General features: G+C 42.8%; 1 protein-coding gene across 5 annotated transcripts in view; it reads right to left on the reverse strand.

Moving 5' to 3' along the window:
* The window catches only part of Eps8 (EGFR pathway substrate 8, signaling adaptor), a 173,069-nt gene that overhangs the window by 37,538 nt on the left and 109,857 nt on the right, over positions 1-25,674 (reverse strand). For all 5 annotated transcript variants that reach the window (XM_076568120.1, XM_076568121.1, XM_076568122.1 and 2 more), the window contains 9 exons: positions 20,049-20,116; positions 18,900-19,061; positions 18,626-18,775; positions 13,699-13,781; positions 13,028-13,164; positions 8,595-8,668; positions 6,109-6,235; positions 2,969-3,057; positions 2,294-2,368 (listed from right to left, as the gene is read on the reverse strand). In XM_076568120.1, coding sequence (XP_076424235.1) covers positions 2,294-2,368; positions 2,969-3,057; positions 6,109-6,235; positions 8,595-8,668; positions 13,028-13,164; positions 13,699-13,781; positions 18,626-18,775; positions 18,900-19,061; positions 20,049-20,116 — 965 coding nt within the window. The remainder of the gene's footprint in view (positions 1-2,293; positions 2,369-2,968; positions 3,058-6,108; positions 6,236-8,594; positions 8,669-13,027; positions 13,165-13,698; positions 13,782-18,625; positions 18,776-18,899; positions 19,062-20,048; positions 20,117-25,674) is intronic.

Below are 25,674 nucleotides of genomic sequence, written 5' to 3' on the forward strand. Positions count from 1 at the left end.
CACAACACTGGGGAATCAAAGCAAATATTGAAAGATTGTGAGTGAAAGCCTTGAGCCAACTCGTCTGTGAACAGAACGCACCTGACCAGCCAGCACTACAGTTTCTGTTTGGTTTTATGTCTTTGGATTTTTAGTTAAGGTCTCACTTTGCAGTCTACACTGATCTTGCACTTTCTATGGTGTTCACTCTGTCCTCAAACTCACAGCAATTCTGCCTCAGGCTCCCAAGTGCTGGGAGTACAGGTGTGGGCCAACATGGCAGGTTCAGTTTTTTTTTTTGGGGGGGGGGATTGTTATTTCAGGTTTTCGAAACAAGGTCTTACTATGTGACGCAGGCTGGCCTGGAACTCACTATTCTACCCCAGCCTTGGAAGTGCTGTGACTGAAGGCGCATGCACCACTGTGCTCAACTCTGTGACTGCAGCTTCTCACTCCCAACCCAAAACATCTGCAGAGAGCATGCAGAGATCACTAACGGAGTGAAGGAGTAGAATGCTGTACCTTCTGGGTTAGCAGAGGGGAAGGAGACTATCGGAAAAGAGTTAAGTCAAGAAATCCAGCAGACATGCACACACCCCCATGCATTACCGCCATGTCTGTGTGGCACAATGAACATAGAGAGGAGAGACTTGCAAGCAAAACACTCCACATTGCCTCACTGATAGGAAGCCCTAAATGCATGTCCTTCCCCAGCTCCCTGACCGAGTAAAATGTCTACGGCCCTGCACGGAGCAGCAGGATCGTGATGGTGAGAACACTGATTCGGTGTCTTTTTGGAGAAAGGCAAAGATAAAACTGGTAGATATTTTAAGACAGGCAGGCTGATCACAATGGTTAACTGAGTTGGGGACATGACTTGAGGTGGCTATTAGATACCTGCTTCAGACTTGTGAAAAATAAAAGTCATGTCAAAAGCTGCTTGATAAGCATGTGGTAATACCAAGACAGGATCAAATTTTGACTTTGTTAGTGAGCTAGTGTTAATTTCTTCCCATTTGGATGAGATGGATCTCATTGTTTTATTGTTTCTGTTGCTTTTATTTTTTGAGACAGGGTCTTACTGTTTAGCCTTGGATGACTCTCAACTCACTGGATAGCCTAGGCTGCCCTTGAACTCCTGATTCCCTGCCCTCAGGCTCTGGAGTTTGGAATTACCAACTGCCAGAACCAAATTTAATTTGTTCTAATTTTTTTTAAGAGTTGTTCAATACAACTAATTCAACAATACCTAGGTTGTCAGAAATTCACTCTAGGACACCATACAGACACATCCAGCAACAATTAAGGTCGTCTGGACAATAACAATAGCGGTTCACCCCCAATCTGTGAGCAGTCACCCCACATCCACGCTGGCAGTGCTACTTAGTCTTGTCTGTTTGAATCAAAGCTGGACTCAAACGCTCCCTCAGGCCTCCGTGTCAGCTCTGGGAAGGCAGCGTGACTTTCATGCCTTTGTTTGCTTGATTTTTCTCTTTCTTTAAAACTTTAATAAAATGTATGAGAAATATCAAATTTTCTCTGGTTTTGATTAACATTAAAGAACTCAACTACACATATTTTCACGTTCTAAACCAAAACTGGGGAACTTTTATTTTGTATGGCTTTATCTTTATTCTTTAGGGAAAAAAATCACATACATGATAGAGCAATCACATATTGCGAATAATTTCCATGCTGCTTTGTCATTCCATTAAAAAAGAAGCAGGCTGAAGAAATGGCTGAGTAGTTAACAGTAAGTATGGCGCCCCCAGAGGACCTGAGGGAGCGAGGGGCTCACAGCAGCTTCTACCTTGAGCTCTGGGGATCTGACACCCTCTTCTTTCTTCTTAGGACAGCACGCACGCACGCGCGCACGTGCGCACGCACGCGCACACACACATACACACAAGTAAAACAGATACTTTTAAGCCATTTATCTTTGGTTAGAATGAACCACTTATAGCCACTCTACATGTTCCTTGCTTGCTTTGTAAAACCTAGTACTTTTGTGTGTGAATTCCTAAACATGAGTCTACCTAATTCCCCCAGTTGTTCTGGAAAACAAGATGTTTGTAACAATGCTAGGTTGCAATAAATTGCTATTATAATGTGCATGTGTGTGTGTGCCAAGTCCCCAGCCATAAGTGAGGTGTGTGTCCTTCTAAATTCTCAAACTTCACATTCTCAGAGTTTACACATGGTAAGGAAAACAGGACCCAGGTAAGGCAATCAAGGAAACGCACCTAAGTAATTCAGCGTCTTGGATGGAAGACATACTAAGAATTCTTGCCTGGTTTAATCAATAAATGCTCACCATATTCAGTGGAGTAAACAAGAAGTGAACCAGATCTGAAGCACTCGGGTTCTGGATATGAGACTTCAGCTTGGCCTGGGACACAAGAAAACAAATGCATTACCACAAGGCCATCACCTCAAGGACGGACACAGAAGTCCAAGGCAGACCCAGGAGGGCATCCCCTCCCTAACACTTCTGCTTCGAGGGGCTCGCACACCACGGAGAGAATGAGAGGAAGAACACCCAGCTAAGAACCCAGGCACTGCCTCTCAGCTAAGAACCCAGGCACTGCCTCTCAGCAAAGAACCCAGGCACTGCCTCTCAGCTAAGAACCCAGGCACTGCCTCTCAGCTAAGAACCCAGGCACTGTCTCTCAGGTAAGAACCCAGGCACTGCCTCTCAGGTAAGAACCCAGGCACTGCCTCTCAGCTAAGAACCCAGGCATTGCCTCCCAGCTAAGAACCCAGGCACTGTCTCTCAGCTAAGAACCCAGGCACTGCCTCCCAGCTAATCATGTCTCTTCGACACACATACCTTGCAAACAGATGTTATAATTAAAGGCCAATCAAAGCACACACCCACAAATCTGCAGGGACAACTGTATCTCTTAATTTAATTTCCAGGAACATTCTGGCTAGTCTTTGATCTTTTCCATCTGTTTCTTCTAATTATATATAAATAAAGCCCACCTACCAGAAGGTTGAATCCATGTTTAAACTTCTGGAAACAGTCAACAAATTCATCAGGAGGTGGGGGTTTTGCCCTCAGCGTCAAAACACCCTCTGAGGAAATAAAAACCAGCAGAGGGCAGATGAGAACAGAGTCACAAGAAAGTTTATTAAATAAAAAAAAAAATCCACATAGAAGATTATGTCAGATGTGGACCTTCACTCTACGACATCTCTTATTCCAATAAATTAAGAAGATTTTAAATTCAAATGGATTCCTCTACCCTTAGGCACTCCCAGTGACTCAATTCTAGAAATAGGACTTGAAGCCTTCCTATGTTAAAGGAACTCATGTCATCATTATAAAGACTATAAAACTGAGTAAGTGACAAGCCCTGCTCCTAATGGCCCTGAGAAATAACAGAGGAAATGAATCAGAAGGGTAACAGGTGGAGTGACTGAGTGCTAGAGCAGGAGACTGTCCTGGTTGGGAAATGGAGACCGTGAATACTGGAAAGTTCTTTCAAGTAACTTTTAAGATGGGATTTGAAAAGCGCTGCCCACCTCCCCCCCAATCCCACATCCACCCCGGGTAGTCTGTGGAAATAACGTAAGAGGATTACAACAATGTATGGAGTAAAAGAGAGATTGCATGGGCACAAAATAAGCAACATGAATCCAGAGAAACGTGAGGACGGAGAGGAAGACTCAGCTCAGACTGTGGGTGACTTTGAATGTCAAGGTAAGAAGTGACATTTTAATCAACAGTCCACAGAACTATGTGTGCTCTGGGACAGACTCCGACTTAGAATTCTAAGGAGGGAATCCTATTGGCTGTGGCATACCTGTAACCCTACTACTGGAGAAGGGGCGCCAGAAAGATCGGGAGTTCCAGGTCACCCTCAATTTTATAGCATCTTTGAGGCTAGCTCTATGAGACCCTGCCTCAGCGATTGATCGGATTCTCCTTAAAGGGCAGAACACTAGAGGGTTGAAAACTGCTTTTAAGCTCGGTCAAAAAGGATGACAGTGTCAACTGGATGCTGATTATGAGAATTAAAAGAATGGATATAGATGAAATTGGGGAAAATAATCCTGTACACTGTGTAAAATGTATTGTGGTGATTGGTGTAATAAAAAGCTGAACGGCCAATAGCTAGGCAGGAGGTATAGGTGGGACTTCTGGACTGAGAGAACTCTGGGAAGAAGAAAGGCGGAGTCACCAGCCAGACTCGGCGGAAGCAGCATGAGCAGTGCAGAGAGATGAGGAAACGAAAAACATGCCAGAACACAGATTAAAAAATATGGGTTAATTTAAGTTATAAGATCTAGTTGGGAACAAGCCTAAGCTAAGACCAAGCTTTCATTATTAATAATAAGTCTCCATGTCATTATTTGTGAGCTGGTGGTCTTGAGGAGAAAGTCCATCTACAGAAAACAAATCAAAGTAGCTGTCTGCTAGAGAAAGAAGACATGGAGTCTGCTTCTGAACCTGGTAACCTGGAAGACAGCTACTCTATTAAGAAACCAGAAGAGGAGGCATGGAGGCCATGAAGAATGCTTCGTTTCAGAATACGTGCAGAGGAATGTCCACGTCTCTACATCCAGGACAACACTGCAGGCTGCCCACTCCTACTACACAGCTGGGAACTGCAGGAAGACTTGAAGTCAGCTGTGATGAGTGAGACATGCACTAGCTTTTCTTTTCTTTATTCAATTTGTGCCATTTGCCAGAGGAAATAGAAACACGACCCTTACAGTAAACTTTTATACATTTCTAGCCAGTTTGAGATAACCTCTTACTCTCTATCCAGGTTGTCCTGAAACTAAGAATAATCCTCCTGCATCAGCTTCCTGAGTGATAGAATTCCAGGCCCAGTTTTTGAAGACATTTCGAATACTGGCTCTTCACTAGCTTCTATGCAACGCTGAATGTGAATGAACTGTTGGTGGTTATGTAATACAGGTTCAGATCCACTGGTATTTTAAAATATTTTCATGAGAAAAATCAGTTTTAATGTTAAAAAGGTTCCATATTTACAACAAAAGAACTCTAAATAAAAGAACAATGTTATGAGCAGAAACCAACTTTATAACCACAGGTGAAAACCACAGATGGGGTCCACCTGACCTGGGAGTCACCGTGACTTAAAGGCGCAGCCAGCTGGAAACCAACATGAGCTCTTCCTCTCCTCTAGAACCTCTGGTGGTGCTGAAGCTACAGGGCCTTGGTCGAGATCAGCGCAGTGGAGCTGTTTGCTAGGACCCCAGCTCCTCAGCCCTGAAGTTCTGATAGCCCCACAGTAAGGGAGGCCCACCTCCACGGGTCTGATAGCCCCACAGTAAGGAAGGCCCACCTCCACGGGTCTGATAGCCCCACAGTAAGGAAGGCCCACCTCCACGGGTCTGATAGCCCCACAGTAAGGAAGGCCCACTCTCCACGGGTCTGATAGCCCCACAGTATGGAAGGCCCACTCTCCACGGGTCTGATAGCCCCACAGTAAGGAAGGCCCACTCTCCAAGGGTCTGATAGCCCCACAGTATGGAAGGCCCACTCTCCAAGGGTCTGATAGCCCCACAGTATGGAAGGCCCACTCTCCACGGGTCTGATAGCCCTACAGTATGGAAGGCCCACTCTCCACGGGTCTGATAGCCCCACAGTATGGAAGGCCCACTCTCCACGGGTCTGATAGCCCCACAGTAAGGAAGGCCCACTCTCCAAGGGTCTGATAGCCCCACAGTATGGAAGGCCCACTCTCCAAGGGTCTGATAGCCCCACAGTATGGAAGGCCCACTCTCCACGGGTCTGATAGCCCTACAGTATGGAAGGCCCACTCTCCACGGGTCTGATAGCCCCACAGTATGGAAGGCCCACTCTCCAAGGGTCTGATAGCCCCACAGTTACAGTATGGAAGGCCCACTCTCCACGGGTCTGATAGCCCTACAGTATGGAAGGCCCACTCTCCACGGGTCTGATAGCCCCACAGTAAGGAAGGCCCACTCTCCAAGGGTCTGATAGCCCCACAGTAAGGAAGGCCAAGCCCCCTTGGGTCTGATGGCCTTAGACTGAGGAAGCCCCACTCAACCGTAGGTCTAACAGCCCTAGAGTAAGGAAGCCTGCTCAGCTGTGGGTCTGAAAGCCCTACAATAAGGAAGCCCTCTTACCTCCAGGTCCTTTCCTTTTACTTTTCTTGCTTTTCTTCCTTTTAGAAAGCTCAGAAAATGCTTCAGCTGCTTTTTGGAGTTTTGTGATGAAAAACTCAATGTCATCCAAAATGTGGTTTAAGATTTGCTGGAATTGGAAGTAATAGAACAAGATATAAAACAGAGAAAACACTAATTTTGCTCTAGCTGCATGATGCTAGTTAGAAAAGGAGAGACAGTGAATGAGGAAAGAAAATGACCACCCCCCATCAAGTCAATCACTAGTTCTAAGAAAACATATATCTACCTGAACAATTTTGCCCATTTTTCAATGCTATCAGGGAAGCATTCACATCATGTAATCAGATTATTAATTACTTTAAATTGCTCTGATTTTCTCACCATGTTGCCCACACAAAACTGGGGGCGGGACTCAGAGAAACGTTTTGTTAGAACACAGGGCATTTTTGTTTCGCAAATAACTGCCCCATTAAGGCTCTGATGAAGTTACTTCCTACCTATTACAGAATGCTGAGAGAACCTAAAAACACATAGCCCATCACAACAAGAGGCGTCAAGATGACTGCTCCCCAGAGGATTAACCAACAAAAGCACACAAGACACTGTTTCAATCATCTCTTATATTTCAGTCAGCTTTCTCTAGTCTGAAATAAAGGATTCTTCATGTTAAAAGACTATAAATTAGTTTGATAAACATTTAAGTATAATGTAGTGTGATATAAAATTAAATTCTAGGGCTGGATAGAAAGATAGACGGCTTGGTGGTAAAGAGTGCATTCTGCTCTTGCAGAAGACCAGAGTTCAGTTCCCAGCATTCACACAGGGCAGCTCGCAACCACCAGTGACTCCAGCTCTAGGAGATATGATGCTCTCTTCTAACTTGTGCAGGCACCTGCACACACACATGTAGACACACACACCTGACCTCTGCAGGCACCTGCACACGTGTGCAAACACACATACCTGACCTCTGTTGGCACCTACACACACATATGCAGACACACACATTCACCTGACCTCTGCAGGTACCTACACACACATGCAAACACACACAGACCTGACCTCTGCAGGCACCTACACACACACAAACACACACACCTGACCTCTGCAGGAACCTGCACACGTGTGCAAACACACACACCTGACCTCTGCAGGCACCTGTACACGTGTGCAAACACACATACCTGACTTCTGTTGGCACCTACACACACATATGCAGACACACACATTCACCTGACCTCTGCAGGTACCTACACACACATGCAAACACACACAGACCTGACCTCTGCAGGCACCTACACACACACAAACACACACACCTGACCTCTGCAGGAACCTGCACACGTGTGCAAACACACACACCTGACCTCTGCAGGCACCTGCACACGTGTGCAAACACACATACCTGACTTCTGTTGGCACCTACACACACATATGCAGACACACTCACCTGACCTCTGCAGGTACCTACACACACATGCAAACACACACACACACACCTAACCTCCGCAGACACCTACACATACACATGGTTAGTAATGAAAATTTTTCAAAAATTAAATTAATCTGAATGTCAGATTCCTTTCAGTGATTTTTCAAAAGAATCTAGGAACATGTATAGTTTAAAAGGTAAATAAATAACATATCTATAATATAATGGACATATCCACACTTCAAGTTAATTGTTATGAAGAAATAAAAATAAATACATTACTCTTTATGAAACATTAATATTTACATGTTTATACCTTAAAATTATCACTTAGCTTTTCTTTCAATGTATTCTAAAATATGTTTTTCTTCATTTTCCATTTTCATGTGTGTATGTGGTATGCATGTGTATGTGTATGCACATTTGCATGTGAGTGGGCACATATGTGAACAGGTACATGTGGGTTCTACATGCATGCACATAGGTGTGCCCTGCACACGGGTGTACATGTAGAGACCCAGTGCTGCTGTCCTGAATCATTCCCTATTCCTGTTCCACCTTCAACGAGGTAACGTTGCTCAGTGATACCCAGAACTTGCACCTATAACGGCTGCTCTTGCTAGCTAGCCACAGGCTCCCACGCCCATCAGATGTTTATGTCCACTCCAGAGATCTGAACTCCGGTCTGCAAGCTTGCACCACAAGCACTTTAGCCACGGAGCCATCTCCCTAGCCATTAATATCTTAATAAACCCAAAGAACAGTATTAAAAGGATACCTCAACTAGGAATCACAAACTATGAAAACAGGAAAAGCACACCATCCCCAAACTGCGCTAATTCGGGCTCATTTCCTTTGTAAACTGGTCAGGTCTAGTATTCCACAGGATCAAGTCTAGCTAACCATTGGGAGGGAATGGAAAGTGTTAAGGAAAACTTCAAAGGACATAATTATTGCCAAGAAGAGAAAATATAATTTCTGCAAAGCAATTTTGTTAAATCCCTCCCTTTACAGAACAGAGGGCTGATGAACTAAACATGGTGGCTGTACTCACCACATCCCTGTCAATCCGGGCTGCCACCATCTCAGGAGTCTCTTCTTGCTCGTGATAATGCCGGGGTTTCTCAACTAAAAGGAAAGGAGAATTGTTAGACTTCCCATGTTTGTTAAAACAACACCAATATAGAAATGAAGATGGGAAAATGATGAGAAAAGAATTCCAGTTGCAAGGGAGTCTCTCTGGAATAAACAAGTCAATATGATACCAGTGGCCCATGTTGCTACATCCTTGCTACAGTTACCAGGAGAACTACTGGGAAAAGCTAGGGGATTGGCCTGCCTACACATAGAAGATTCATTCAGCTGTTACACCTCCTCTCTTCTCCCTTTTCCCTATTTCAGCTCTCAGTAAGGCCAACCCTGACCCAGCACTCTAGTTTCTACAGAAGACACAAGCCAGCATTTAAGCATCTCTTGTGAAATAGTAATGAATAGTAATGAAATAAGTTCCAACCCAATAGGGCTGCTAGCTTCGTGTGTGTGTGTGTGTGTGTGTGTGTGTGTGTGTGTGTGTGTGCGCGCGCGCGCGCATGCACGCGTGCCCACAGATGCTTGGAGGGGTGTGCCTGTGCATGTGTGGTTGCATGCATGTGTATGATTGGAGGGTGTGCCTGTGCACATGTGTGTGTGCATGCATGTAAACTCCAGAGGTCGAGCTTAAGTATCAATCTCCATCTCCCTCCATCTATCTTTTGAGACAGTCTCTCACTGAACTGGAAGTGGCCACTTCCTGGAGCAAGCTTGGCTGTCCAGCAAGCCTTAGGGCTCTCTTGTCCTCCCCGCCCCTGAGCTGGGATTACGGACACACATCATTATACCTGGCTTTTTCACCTAAGCACCAGGGATGGAATTCAGTTCCTCATGCTAGTGTGTCAAGCACTTTCCCAACTGAGCCATCTTCACATAGGGCTGCTGCTAGTCCCTCCACATCCCAACCTCGTGACTACAAAAAAAGGCTTTGCAGTTCTGAGAGTACAGTCATGTCTCAGTTCTTGTAACTAAGCATAAAACCCACAACATTTGGTTCATTGATCTTAAATCATATGCCTTGAAATAAATACCTTCAGGAATTTGCAAAATCAAGAATATATTTCTCAAAAGCATTCAGAATGTTAAGGCAGCTCAGATGTGCATGCTTAACCATGAGATCTCCACCACAGCCTCCTTTCTGAGGTGAGTCAGTTAGCACTATGGTAACGTCGACAGCTGGCACGGGTACTTCAGAGTACATTACATTCAAAGGCATATGGCTGGGACAGGAGCAACAGATCACAGGAGTGGAGATGGAGCGCATGATACATCATCGTGACTCACGAGGTTTAATGCAGAGAACTGGCAAAACATACTGGAAACTCGGAATCTCAATGCCGCCTCTATGCTAGCATTGCCTAGGCATGGAGTATGTGCAAAAAGAAAAAGGAATCCCCAGGCCATATGAAACTGCATTATTAGATACAATTATTCACGCTCCTTAATCGGTGTGTAGCAAAGCTTGCCAGTTAGCTGCTATCTTACTCAGGGCTGCTGCTTGCTTGGTACAGAGTACCATGGAAGGCAGGAACTGAACTTGACACATAATCATTAGGAACTCCAAAGAGGGTGGAATGTAGGGGCTCTTGCCTGCAATCCCAGCACTCTGGAAGCTGAGGCAGGGATGTAATGAGTTCAAGGCTGGCCAAAGCTACATAGTGACACCGCCCCCTCTCTCCCTGCCCCGGCATCCAGGGCTCCACAGGAAGACTCTGTCTCAAATGAGGAAGAAGAGGGATATCATCATCTGGGGACAAAATGAGCAGAGGTTACTTGTTTCCAAAACATTTTGGGGACTTAGGCACCATGGCCACCATACTGGTGAACTCATTTTGGGAGGAAGACAGGGTTACTCCACCTCTGAGTTCTAAGAGGCAGCAGTCAGAGATGACAAAACCTTGAGAAATTGCAGGGAGAACCTCCCTCAGAGGATTCCCAATGAGATTCTCTGGCACTCACACAGAACTCTGTATACCGCATCTTGAGTTCTGTTTGGACAAGCAGTAAGCCAGAATTTGAACCTTATTTATTTATTTTATTTTATTGTAATTTTAACAGATGACAAGGCCAGGATATTTTACACAAAATCTAATGAGCGCTCAAAAATACCTGTGTATGAATTCCTTTACTGTAAAATTATATTAGGTTTCATATACGTTCCTACACTCTATTCAGGATGTCTTTAACTTAAGATGTCTTCTCTTTATGTCAAGACAGTTTTGATACCCCTCTCTTTCTCACATGCACATACACACACACACACACACACACACACACACACACACACACACACACACAACAACAACAAAATAACTATCCAGACCCCTTTCCACAAAAATAACACCAGCAAAAATCACCTTAAGTCCACAACAAGCACAGATCATTATCAATCCCAGTCTTTCAAAAACCAGTTTAAATACAAAGAGGATTGGTAGAAACCTATGTAATTCCTAAAGCATAAGTTGCTAATGTGACAATGATGCTTACATTCCTCTGCTGGATATGATTACTGTATCACTTGCTTTTGGAGTCTCAGAAACCTCTGAGTCATTATGCCCACTTTACAGATGAGGCTGAAGCATGAGAGGATGTTCTCCCATGGTAATATGGGGAGAGAGATCCAGGTCTTGTTTCAGGTCTCATTTTTTGACCCACAAGATTAAAAGTCTACCTATCATTAAAGACATTGCACACTTCAGTCTAGCCATGGAGAAATCAAGCTGTAAGCTTCTTCCCTACCTATAACATGTATAGTTCCAGAAGGTGCCATGCAGACTGTTGGGGAAGAATAGTTCACAACAGTCTTGCCCAGCTGTGACCCTATGAGCTATAATGACCATGGAGGCACAGTGTGTCATCTAGTGCAATAGTGCCACGGACATTATGGGAGTCATCAACCACTTTCTGCTGGGATAGGACGGAGGCCTGCTCCACTGATGGGAACTCATGCTTGGTTCTGTAAAGCCGGTCAAGAGCCCATGGCTGGGGAGGTCATAGCCCTGGTGTAGAGCATTACTACTAATGTTTTGCTAAATGGTTGTGTTATCAAACTGCTTTCTAAATATTCGAGTTTATACTCACAGATTAGTGGTGTACTAAGCCTTCATTGGAGAAGCTTGTTCTGCAGCATGTGGTGGCCCATGCAGAAATATAAAACTGGCCAAAGAACCAAGAACAAGCGATGGTAAGAATGCTCCTCTCTAAGTGGAATAGCTGTATTGGTTTCCCCAAGTCTCAGGAAACATTATCAAGGGGCAGAAAGAACATGTGGGCCAGAGGACAGAAAGATGGGTAGCAAAAAGATGTCTTCTGGACACGGCACAGCTGACATGCTCATGAGCTCACAGCGGCTATGGTGACCTGCATAAGACAGCACATCACTGTGATATGGGGGCTCTCATGAGGTCCACCCTCTTGAGTGACTATTGCTAGTTCGTGGTTTGGGGAGAGGGGGTGTTGTTTTCTCCAGTGGTGTAGCCCCTGATAAGTTTCCCTTGCACCAGTAAAGAAGTCCCTACCCATGCTCAGCCAAGAAACTCTAATTAAATTCAGTGGCCACATGCAAAAAAACCAACACAGAAGTAGGAAGGGACTGTTGGGAAGGAGGGTTTCAGTGAGAGTGGGAGGGAGATGAGGAGGACTAGAGGTTGAATAACTAAAATTTCTTACATAAATGTACAAAGAATCTATCAAACAAAAAATCAGCAAAAATATTCAGTTTAATGTAACTCATCTTGGCAAATGACTTATGTTGCTGGCTATGAATTATCCAATGGAATAATACATGGTTGGATAAAGCATAGATAATTTAAGAAGTACCAGAGGGTGGCATGCTTGCACACACACACACACACACACACACACACACACACACACACACACACTAAATAAATATACTGTTCAAGTTTTACTTAGTGGTAGGCTGTAATTGTTTTTGCAAGCATTGTCAACAAAATACAACGGCAAAGCCATAGGGCCCATATGACAAGACTAGTCAGGGCCAGCTCCTTTCTCCCTGTCTGTGCTGACACCTTTGATCAATACACAAGAGCTGTCCAATGAATAGAAAGATTCTGCAGTAAAATATTTTAGAAAAGAAAAACCCCAATGGGCTTCTCTTTGGAATATATTCTATTATCATGTTTGTCATTGTGAGTCAAGTGTAACTTCCTCTCTTGGTATTAAAGAAATAACTGTAACCTAATAGACTATCTATTAAGGGGCTGGCATGAATTCTCAGGGATAATAACCTTAATAGCAGTCAAGCTTAACTCCCTAATGTCTAAGATTTAATTCCTTAAAACTAACTTTGACCAACAAATCAACGTGAGAATTTGGAAGAATGAATGGCATCACTACCCAAAGTGGATCTCAGTGAGGTTAGCGCTGGATACTTACAGTCACCCTGGTCAGCTGCCCAGGCAGACCAAGCTGCCACCCGGCTTCTAACGTCCACCTGTGTGACAGTCCCTGGAGGGGCAGGGGCAGGAGCCCGGGGAGGAGGGGGGATGCCCGGCTCTGCGTTGGCAATCATCCTAAAGGTGAGAAACAAATTGGGCTTTTACAATCTCTATTTTTGTAACAGCAGTTCTCTCCATTGGTGGGATTTGCCCTTCAACCTCAGGAGTAGCTGTCAAGGAAATAAGGATCCCAAATCAACTCCACTGTGGCTGCTCATAAATTCCCGAGACCCAGAAATACAGAAAAATTCAAATTCCCTGGGAAACCACACTGAATTTTTCCTCTAGGTCACATGAGATTTGAAAATTCTGTGAGCACATGTTTATACAGGGGGCGACCCTGGGTCACCTCCTAAAACAACATACATCTTTTCTAACTGTCTGGGACATCTCCACACATATGAGAAGCTGTGTGGGAGACAGGTGATACATGGAGAAACAGGAAGGGACACACATAGACTGGCAAGCCAGCGAGAGCAGATGAGTCGAGACTACAGGTTGTAATTTAGAAAACAGAATAATTCACCTCTACGGAAAACGATTTCTGTAAACCTCTGGGAGGAAAAAGTAGACATAGTATCCAATCCCATTCACTGTCCGTGCTCTTACCTCAGCGCCTCCGGCCGCCTCTTCTGTTTCCCGCCCTTACTGTCGCTGATTGCACTCTCAATATCCTCACTAATGAGGTTGGCCTGGAAAGAGAGATGAGTTGTGGGCTTGTCTAAGTTTTGATATGAAGATTGAAACAGGAAAAAAAAAAAGATTTATACCTACTGTTTGCATCAGTAAGTATCTTGGTATAACTTTTTTTTTTTAACAGCTGCCTTAAAAAATATGACTCTGGCTTTTAGTGGTGAATTTTATAATGACAAATTCAGAGACTGATTTTTAAGGTTAATCGAAGTCTGGATTCCATTTAAAGGTTCGTATCCAAAAGCCCAATATAAACAGGCAAATGCACAGGGGACATGGGTGAGGGTCTCCGCTCTGTTAGAAAGGATGGAGGCAGGCAAAGGCGTGCATGGCTGGTGGGTCCTCTCCTTCTTCTCCCTCCCAGGAGCAGCTGTTAACTCACCAACACAATCACCAGTCCCAACACAGACACTCTGAGCGTGAGGCAAACCCTACTCATATGGTTTGGGTCTGCAGTATCCCTGGAGATCCACATGTTGAAGGCCTGGTTACCAGCCTTCAGTTGAGAGTGGAAGGAAGAGAAGTCATTGGGATGTGCCCTTAAAGGGGATATCGGGATTACATGCTACTTCCTGTCTCTCTCTTTTCACTTCCTGCTTTCCAGGAAGTCAGCAGCAGTTCTACCACATACTTTTTGCTACCACAGACTTTTCCACCACAGGCCCAAAAGCAATGCACCAAATAACCATGGACTGAAGCCCCTGAAACCAAAAGGAAAACAGACCTTCCCTCTTCATAAGTTTTTCAGCATGGGCGTTTTGCCACAGTGATGGAAAGCTCACATAGCTCTCCATGCATAGGCTGAATCTCAACTCCAGATTGTCTCCATTTTGATAAACACTTTGTTTTTCCATTTCAGGTAAAAATTATCTATCTGTCACCACAAGCTTTTCCAGCGTTCTTCCAACAAGACCAATGATTAGATTTTCTTGGGAACCCATATTAGGCTTGTAGTTTAGGTGTTAATTTTGCTTGGTTATGAAATTTATTTGTAGCCGGTAATTATCACGGTATATGAGGTTGTTGCTCATGTATTCATCTACTATTTTTGTGCTTACTTGTTCTCTGTAATTATGTACATTTTTCTCAGATCCATGAGTCACATACTCTAACAGTAAGCACTGATGAGTATAAAAATTTAGAACTGATGGGAATCTTCAAGATCATCTAGTCTATTGGGGGGGGGGGAGAGGGAGGATGTGTGTGTGTGTCTGTGCACACGCGTGTACTTGCACAGTGGTACACATGTGAAGTCAGAGGACAACCTCAGGTGATGTCCACTGTGGGAATTCGTTCTGCCAATGGCTTTCCCCCATTGCATATCTTAATAAATCCCTGATATTCCTTAAACAGACTTTGGTGGATCTTGCTTACAGACGTCCTCATCTTGTACCTTGCTTGAGGCAGGACCCTTTGCTGGTCTCCACTCCATAAGCTGGGCCATTGCCGCAAGCTTGGAGAAATTCTGTCTCTGTCTCCCACCTCCCTGGAGGCGCCCACGGCCACAGCTGGGTTCTGGGGTTCAAACTTTGGTTCTCAGACTTGTGCATCAAGCACTTCATCTACTGCACCATCTCCCCAGCCCTTGTTTAGTCTCCTTTATACTTAATACTCTGAGGAAAACAAGGTGAAATGCCTGGCCTGAGTCATGTTGACAATGACATGGCACTGGGATGGGTCCCAACCCTGTGTCATTTCCTTAGAACAGTTGGGTTCCAACAAGATGTCCAACATGAGGTCAAAGGTCTAGTATATGGAGGATTAAAACTTGGAGTGTCTAGAACCCTGAACTTCTATGAACAATGTTACCATCCTAAAGGAGGCAAATGTACCATGTGGCATCCCATCATAAAAATTTTTAACTCAAAAAGTATTATCACAAGATGTTCCACACACAAACCAATTACTCCACATACCAAGGTACTTGCATTTTGAATTCACAAGGAAAGCATGCATCATGGAGGGAGAGTGACATCAGTGAGTGAGTGGGTTTCTTCAGTAAAGTGGGTATGAGCTTTGGTGAGAACAGAGCATGGTCCAGAAAATCCATGTTGAGCCATCAATTTCACAATCCCATAGAAAAGGAAAGCCTTTCGTCTTAGATGCTGAAGTCCAGAACTCAGGATAGTAACTAACATCTCTCAAATAGTACTTAAAAGCATGGATACAATCACAAAATTTGAATGTCTTTTGACTCAGTATTCTCTGCCTCTCTCTCTCTACATATATATGTGCATATAGTATACATATATATGTATACACATATATATGATAGATATAGATATATAGATATCCATCTCCTCTGAATTAGGCCAGCAAGATGGCACAGTTGGTAAGGGCACTGGTTGCCAAGCCTGACAACCTGAATTCAATCCCTGGAACTCACACGGTGGAAGGAGACAATCAATTCCTACAAGTTGTCTTCTGACCTCCATATGTGATACCCCTCCTCAATAAAAAAAAATGTGAAAATTAAATGCAAATTATTGATAAAATTTTGCTCTGTTTTGGAGCAAAATATTCACCTCAACATTTTTGCTTTAAATTATCTAGATCCTCAAAATCATTATAATAATTCACGGATTCCAAAAGCACTATAGTACATAAAAAGTTCTTGAACATCAAACTACAAGTTACTTAAATGACACAGTTCCTATCAAGTAACATTTTTACAACCATCTATGGAATAAGTTAAAATTAGAAAAAGTTGCAAAATGTGCTGTTAAAGACAGTGTTCATATGTCATGGTTAATGCCAAAGGCATGCTGCAGAGACCAGGTGTTTCTTTGCACGAGTCTACAAGTTCTCTACAAGAGAAAAGTTACAAATAAACCACTGCTCTGAGGAGGCACCATGGTGGCTTGAATAGAGAATTGTCCTTTGAATCTCCAACAGTAAAACACTGGGTGTCCAGTCCGTGGTGCTGCTTGGTAATTAGGCTGTGCAGCCTTCCTGTAGGAAGCAGGTCACTGGGGGCGAGTTTTGAGATTAAAAGTCTTGGAGCACTTCCGGTTGGCTCTCTCTGCTTCTTGCTCCTGCTACTGGTGATACTGCCTGTGTGCTGCCATGCCAACCCACTGTTGTGGAATATTATTTTAAGGTGTGTTACTTTGTTTATGCTGTGGAACATTTGTTTAATGATACAAAGATGTGTCGCATTCGTTTAAGTTGCATTTGTTTAACTCTGTGAAGCTGTGTTACTGTGCCTATCTAAAACACCTGATTGGTCTAATAAAAGGCTGAACAGCCAATAGCAAGGCAGGAGAAAGGATAGGTGGGGCTGGCAGGAAGAGAGAATAAATACAAAGAGAAATCTGGGAATAAAAGATCAAGGATCGAGAGGAGAAGGGGAGGACTCCAGGGACCAGCCACCCAGTTACACAGCCAGCCATGGAGTAAGAGTGAAAGCAAGATATACAGAAGTAAAAAAAGGGGAAAGCCCAAAGGCAGAAGATAGATGGGATAATTTAAGTTAAGGAAAGTTGGCTAGAAATAAGGCAAGCTAAGGCCGGGCATTCATAAGAAAGAATAAGACTCCATGTGTGATTATGTGGGAGCTGGGTGGCAGACCCCCAAAAGACTCAAAGAGCTCAAAAAGTAAAACACAACCAACACCACCGACCATGACGGACTCCTGTCCCTCTGGAACTATAAACCGACATAAGCCCTGTCTTCTCTTATGCTGGCTTTGGTCAGTGTTTTATCAGAGTAACAGGACAGAAACTGAGACAGGTGCCAATCAACCAAAGGTAATTTCTCTTTTAGAGAAACCCACTCATGAAATAAAGGTATCAAATGTTGAAGATAAATTCTAAGGTTTAATAAAGCATTACAAATTACAATCATCTGGAAATTATAGCATACACTAAATATAAATTTTGGGGGCTCTAGCCTATTATTATTGGTAACTATGCTCAACTATTTCTTACTTTACTTAGAGATTACAAACACTGAACAATTTTTCAAGTCACATAATTAAATGGCAATTTTTTTTCAGAGCTGAGGACCAAACCCAGGGCCTTACACTTGCTAGGCAAGTGCTCTATCACTGAGCTAAACCCCCAACCCCTAAATGGCAAATTTTAAATCAATACTATGGGAAATTTTAAGTATCTTATAGAAAGAATACAAGCTCTGAGGTTAGTGAAGAACAAAATAGATTTGTAATATAATCATTTACTGTTTATGTATCCAACATAATTTTTACAACTGAATTTTAATTATATGTCCAGGGTCCCTGATGAAAATTTAATGCATCATCTAATACTTTGTAAACAGAGATAAACAACACACATCTATGTTTGACAATTTGAGATAGGGTCTCACTCTGAAGGCCAAGCTGGCCTCTGACTTGCCACAATCCTCCTGCCTCACCCTCCTGAGTGGTAGAATAACAAGTATGAGCCATCATGCCACACACTGAGTTTTTAAAAATAGTAGTAATCAGATTTCCTCTTTTGTTGAACTGAGTGGAAAATTAAGGGAGACATTTAGGTACTTGTTTTCCTTACCACATTCTCAGAATCTTAAGCCCTAGCATCTAATAGTTGTATGACCACGATGGGTCATTTGAAAGTGGCAGAATGTTGCATAAGAGGGTTGGGAATGAGCTGGGACCTGAAAGATGCCCCGGCAGTAACCAGCACTTGCTGCTCTTGCAGAGGATGGGAATTTGGCACTTAGCACCCATATCAGGCAGCTCACAAAGGCTCATAATCCCAGTTCTGGGGATCTGACACTCTCTTCTAGACTCTCTGGGTACACACACACACACACACACACACACGCACACGCACACGCACACACACACACAAATAGCAAGGAGGTTGAATCACTCTTTTACCTTAACTTCATCACACTGGAAGAGATGAAGATCTGGCTTGTTCTGGGTTGGTTCTTTACACACCAAGGCAAGAATGGAATCATAGCTGCATGAATGCACCACAGCTTGGCAATGCTGGATTGTGTTTAAAGGAAAATTCTCCAATTCATTCTATAAAAAAAAAAAAAAAACCCAAACATAAATATTTTATAGTGTCAAGCTCCCACTCATGCTCAAAAATCTGTGTTGATTTACATTCTTGAAAAGTAAAATAACATAAGCTCCACACACTTGCCTTGGATTCTAAGTCAATCAGACTCACAGCCCGGTCGTCCACTTGAAGAATCATATCTTGAGTCCACACTTTGCCCTTGGCATCAAGCAACTTCAACTTCCTTATTCCGTCATCGACAGTTATCATAGCATCTTTCCGGTCCAGCACAAAGGTGGTCAGGTGCTGTGGTCAGCAAGACAAGAGAGAAGAGAAAAACTTCTAAGACACAAATAAACTCTTCTCTGTACATGTTGCCCAAAAGGAAGAAGAATTTGCCTAATAGAATTCAGCTTGCAGTGAATCAAAGGAAGAACACAGCATGCTGCAACTTCAGTCACTCTATTGGGAGGATGGAGCTGAGTGGGGCTTGGTGTGATGGTATTGTGTTACAGCTTGGTGAACACAGAAAACGATGTCTTGACTTGTAAGATCTCTAAATCTGTCTCATGCCGAGTCACATGGAGCTGCAATGGCAGGTCATATAAACAAACTCTTAGCAATAAAAACACATACACAGCATTCTCCTTAAACTAATGATCCCCCACCTTACTCAGATAGCTAGTTAGATGTTGCCTAATAGCAACATTCCCAGTGGTGGTTACATCCTAGACACCTACCCCTGAGCAGGAGCTATGGCTCTGCTTTGTAACAACTGCCAAGTCTGCCCTCTCCCGCCACCACTTTCCTGAAACAAAGTGGTTTAGATTTAATGAAGCATGCTTGAGATAAGCAGAAAACTGAAAACAGCAATTTAAAAATGATGCCCCAGCTTACATATTTTCAGCTACAAACTGGGGTTGTTTTGATTCCAATTAAGAGCAAATATCTTCAAAACTAAAAAGAAACTAGCGTTTAATAAGAGCTAATAATGACATTAAATAAAACTGAGCTACTCAATGGATCAAAGCTTAATTTCTCTTGTTTTAACTGGGCTGGTAATGGCCAATAAATAGCAGTTGTGATTTTAGTGTATTTATTATGAAACTGGAACAAAAACTTTCACAGTAGTTTTACATGTAACATCTCAGTTTAAGAAAAAATCTAAAGGAAAGATCCATACCACTTAAAATACATCCTATTCAAACGAACTGAAACAGACTTCTGATTTTTCTCCCATATTTCTGCCCCTTGAGAGTCATCCTACATATTGGCAAGAGCGAAGTTTCTCACCTCCACTCGGTACTGGGACACATCTGATACGCTGCTGACGCTGTCTCGGGCATAGTTCTTCCTTTGCTCTGAAAGGGAAGTTTGGAAAGCCATTATTGAGCTACTAATAGGCTTGCGTTCATATGTTGGAGTCACATGGCACCTCTGAAGCTAGTCTGTCTCACATATGAATACAGTAGCTGACAAGTCCCCATTGTGCCCCGTGTCTGAAAACACTCATTATTCACAGGCCATCCCAAGGTCACGAGAAAGACTAACAATACGCAACAGCCCTTGGACCCAATTTAAATCTTCAGAGTTCCAAATGTTAAGATTATAAATGTCCTAGGTTTTAAAGGTGTTTTTTTTTTAATTTTGTATATACAAGTATGCTGGTGAGAATATATGTACATAAATACAGGATCCCGAAGAGGGTAAGAGGAGGCTTTGGATCCTCTAGGGCTGGAGTGACAGGCAGTTGTGGGCTCTTCAATGTGGGAGCTAAGAACTGAACTCTGGCTCTCCACAAGAAGAACGGCAAAGCTGTCTTTCCAGCCCCCACATTATAAGAGAAAAAAGCCATTTAATATATAGGTTTTGGGCTGGAGAGATGGCTCAGCCGTTAAAGGCTGGGCTCACAAACAAAAATATATAGGTTTTATTAATCAAGTACCTACTGTTTACGCAAAAGGTTTTAAAAAAAACAGGTTGCAAATTTCATCTGTTGATGCACCGAGGTTAAAACACAACAGTAAAACCTGTCATGGGTACTGGATTATATGAGGGAGGTGACAGTCACCACAGAGGTCATCTCCTTTCACAACACCCAAACCCATTCAATCCGAAGGTCTGTCACAAACTAACAACTGTCACACACCAACAGGACACACAAATGAGATACTCAGAATCAGAGAGCCGAGCTGGTAGGGAAAAGGAAGCAGCCAGGGAGGCAGCTGCTACACCAAGCTAGTCAGCGGGCAGAAGAAACCTTTCCTTGGGAAGATGCTGCAAAAGCAAAGAAAAAGTCCAAGAATTATCAATATTTGGTATTTGTAAATTTCCAATCAAGTAATTTATTTGGGAATTCGGGATTGCTTTATTTCTTCTAAGGTAGAATGCTTGTAACCTAGTGAGTGATCAGGGGACTCTGTTATTCTAAATATAGCTTTGAGTTTGTCCCTAAGTAAGAAACTAGATTTAGGCAAGGTTCGTAGTGGCCTGGGTCTCAGAGAATTTACAGTAAAATAAAAGGTTAAAAAAGTTCAAGTCCCTTAAAGCCTAAAAACCTTTGGCACACTTAAGTGTTTGTCCTAAGTTCTCTCTCTCTCTCTCTCTCTCTCTCTCTGTGTGTGTGTGTGTAAGTGTGCATGTATGTGTGTGTGAGATTGTCATACATAAAAATATCTATATTAATACAGATAGACACTAGATATGCATTAGCTTTCCTACCAGCCAGCATTTTCTAACTATAAACATGTTTCTTTTTACTCTTTGATATCTCTATCCTGAAAAGGTCTGCAAAAATTGAAGGAAAACTTAAGTAAAAAAAAAAAGAACATATGCAGACCCAAAGCATTAAAATCCAATGATTTTAAAAACTTGGTGGATGACTGATTTGCAATTCTGTGAAAGCGGTGATCTTCCCATCCACATTTACCCAGGAAAACCTCCATGTCCCTCTATCACTGTCCTTGTGTTCCAGTCCATTCTGGTTTTGCTTTTGCAGCATTCAAGTGACTCAATAAAAGCACACACACCACAAAATTCAACCGTGGCTACCTTTCTTTTTTTGTTTGGATGATGATCTGAAGAAGTACGCTCCATCTGTTCCTACCAAAATAATGTGGTCACAAGAGAGATCTGGTTTCACCTACAATGTTTTCCAGCATTTCAAAGCACACCTCTTCCCCTGTGACTGTACCTCACATATGAAGCAAAGAGATCCATGGTTTTTCTATTAGCTGAGGATTAATGTGGGATATTAATACAGGGACAGCTGCTCTTGGGAAACCCCTCTGTAACACGTGAAACACAATGTGTTACTCATGAAGACATCTGAAAAGAACACTTCTAGAAGGAACCACTACTTTAAAATTACAGGATCATCACATTCTCACTCAACTCTCCGGCATAGCCTCAGAACACGAGAGAGGCTGTCCTCCTGTGATGTGACCTGTGGATAGCAGAGCAAATGGCAGTGGCTGCCATGGTACCTGATGACATGGTGGCTCCAGCATATATTCAAAGGCTTGACTGGGTCTTCCAGATAAAATGACTGGCCAGCACAGGTAAAGGGCTAAAATCCTGCATGGGTTTTTATTATGAAGAAGTAAAAGTTCATCCCCCAGACTTCAGAACACACAGTATTTCATCCCCAGGAAAACATTATTTATAGGAGCAGAAAATGATTAGTGGTGATGGCAACTGCTCCTTCGGACTGACTGCCAGAGGTGAACTGTCATTCCTAATATTCCGAACTCGCTTTCTTTACCATGCTTCACATAAGGAAGATATATGCCACAGAAAAGTACCTTAGAAAAACCCTAAAATTTTATTAATATCATTAAAACGATTTAGAAAGAAAAGAATTCTGGTGATATAAAGTCAGGAGACAAAGTTCATTATTAACACTTTAATAGGCCATTTTGAAAGGACATACCTGAAAGTCAATTGTAGTGTCTCTTTTGATGAGAATTCTATACACTTATATGTTCAGTGGTAAATAGCATTCTGGAGTCTAAGCTGAAAACTTTTCAAGCCTCAGAACAGCATGAGAAGCATGAATGAGGCTTTCAATGAAGCCATCAAGAAGCCACAGAAAATCACCCTTTCTCAGTGGTTCTCATCCTTGGCTACCTATGACCAAGGGCTTTAAAAAACACCTTGTGAGCCCCGCCCTAAAGACTCTCATGTACAAGTCCCCTTTTCCCTTATAAACTACCATTTGCCCATGGGCCATGCCTGTCTCTTTATTCAGAAGCAATCAGTTGAACACACACACACACACACACACACACACACACACACACACACACACATATTCTCCATCTCCCTTGTTCCTTTACCCTTCTCCCTCATCCTCTGTTTCCTGTCTTTGTCTCTTATTCCCTGCCCTTTGTCCTTCTGGGGCAAATAAATGTCCTTTGTGCTGAGAACTTGGTCTTGGTGTCTTGTGTCAATACTAGTCCCTTTAATACCTAAGAACAACTTTATTTTCTTTGAGTAACACTAGTTGTGTTTCATTGCCTTTTTAATTTGTTTGTTTGTTTGTTTGTTTGCTATTAGCTTTAATCCCATGGAACAGAACATACCAATGCATTCAGACAGATTAGACCCACTAACCAATGAGAAAATTCTTTGCAGATCATCTTAGCACTGAGCTGATATGCTCTTACACAAACTGATAGCCATCTTGAGCCAGCAATATTACACTGCAGGCTCATTTAACTGTTTAGTTTGTACAATGGTACCTACTCAGGTAAGCGGGCATTGGTAAGGCTTGTTTTTATCTACTTTGCTCTATATGGCAACATTTGAAAGAGCTAATATTCAGACAAGCTAAGACTGAAAATGTTTACTTTTTCTTTCTCTAAAAAGGTATTGCTCAGAAAGAAATGCCTGGACCATTAAACAGAAATCATAAAAAAAAAAAAAGCTTCAAAGAATGACTTGATCTAAATAAAATAAGGGGCTGCATTCATATTGCCATATTCTTAACAGCAACAACAATTTCAACCAATAGCAACTCTAAGTAGCTTCAGGAAGTCCCTGAAACTGACCAGATTCACTAGGCACCTCCCTGTCAAAGTAAGCAAGAAGAGCTGAGAATCCTTCTCAGAACTGGAAAGATTCTCAGATCAGCAAAGCTTCAAGGAAGACTCAGACCAGACCAGCTGATGGGAAGAAGCAGAAACCAGCCGAGCTACCTGGAAGAGGTTTAGATCAACTGAGGCACCTGGAAAGAGTACTCCTCAACTTGCTGAGCTGCCTGCAGGCTGTACAGTATGCTCCTGGTTCCCAGCTTTGTGAGCTGTCACTCATGCTGGGGTGGGCTTTGGTGATACAGCAGTCTTTCAATCATTTCTGCTCCTGTAAGTGACCCTCACCCACATTCCTATAAGTAACCCTAGTGAAAATCATGGTTCACCAGACTGCACTTTGGTGGTATCTGCACTTTGGTCTGTCAAGGATTTCTTATGCGGTGTAAGAAGACATCTGGTGTGAGTAGACATGTGTGTTGTATCTCCCTATGTGTGCCTACTTCCTGCAGAGGCTAGAAGAGGGCATTAGACCTCTTGGAACTGGAATTATGAAAGGCTGTGAGCCACTGTGAGGGTCCTGGGAATTGAACCCAGGTCTTCTGCAAGAGCAGCAAGTGCCCTTAACTACTGAGCCATCTCGCCAGTCCCAGGATATCTACTTTCTTCATATTAAACTTTTGATCCACCTGGTTCTGTCACAGCATAACCCAAGACAAATTTCACCTTTCTTTCCTAACTGAAAGACATCAAAGGCCACTTGCTATTATGAAATAATGTCCACATCATTTTTATTAAAGAATTTCGTGGCCATGAAAGGGGGTGAGGGAGTGGCTACAGTGACTGTCAGAGGACCACTTTCAGATGTTCACTTTCTCCAGTCACTCCGTGGATCTGCAGGATCAAACCCAGATCCGGACTCTTGGAGGTGGCGGCCTGTATCCGCTACCCCATCTCTCTGTCCCCCAAATTATTTAGTATTCTTCTTAACATGGTGTGTGTTCATTTTTTTTTCCTCCTCTTATTTCTGAATGCATTACTTCACACTCTCCAGTTAACACCAAGCTCCCAGCAGTTCATTAATTCTTTATATTCATTCTACAAGGAGTTATTGGGCATAAATTATACATTAGCCACTGTGCTAATCAATAAGCACAGGAATTCCTGCCGCGAACAAGACAAACTTCATGAGCTGACTGCGGACATTAGATTTACATTGCTTTTTACAATATCCATGCACTCACCCCTACAGTGTCTGGAAAACACAGCAGACTTTTCAGAGCACACTTCCAGGCTCAGGTCCCCTGTGAAACCCCTGCTGACCACGCCCCATCAAGCAGAACTGCTGTCCTGCTACATCTACTTCTGAAATATATCCCCATGGATATTTTACTAACCTTTAATTAATATTTTGTTAAATTATTTATTTATGTTTTATACTATCTTATATGTGAATATATTTATTAATGTATTTTATTAGCCTTTTATTACAACAGTTTTCTATATATGGATATACAGTTTTTCCAGGAACATTTGTTAGAGTCTGTCTTAACTACAATGTATATTTTAGGCATCTCTGTTGAGACTCAGATCACTGTAGCTCTGTGGGATTAATTTATGGTTCCTTTCTTCTATTCCATCAGGTCACATGTCTGTTTCTGTTACTATGGCACTATAGGATAATTTGAATTCAAGAATTCCATTATCTCTAGCTTGTTTTTTTTTCTCGGGACTGTTTTGGCTACTTGGAGTCTTTGGTGCTTCCATATGAATCTTAGGATTAGCTTTTCCATGTCTCTGAAGTCTTTGCATTTTTCCGTGTCTTTGAAGTCATTGCAGTCTTGATGGGCATTGCAGTGAAATTAAGGATGCACAAGAGTAATTCTGCC

Source organism: Peromyscus maniculatus, chromosome 3, assembly GCF_049852395.1.
Source record: "Peromyscus maniculatus bairdii isolate BWxNUB_F1_BW_parent chromosome 3, HU_Pman_BW_mat_3.1, whole genome shotgun sequence".
Lineage (NCBI taxonomy): Eukaryota > Metazoa > Chordata > Mammalia > Rodentia > Cricetidae > Peromyscus > Peromyscus maniculatus.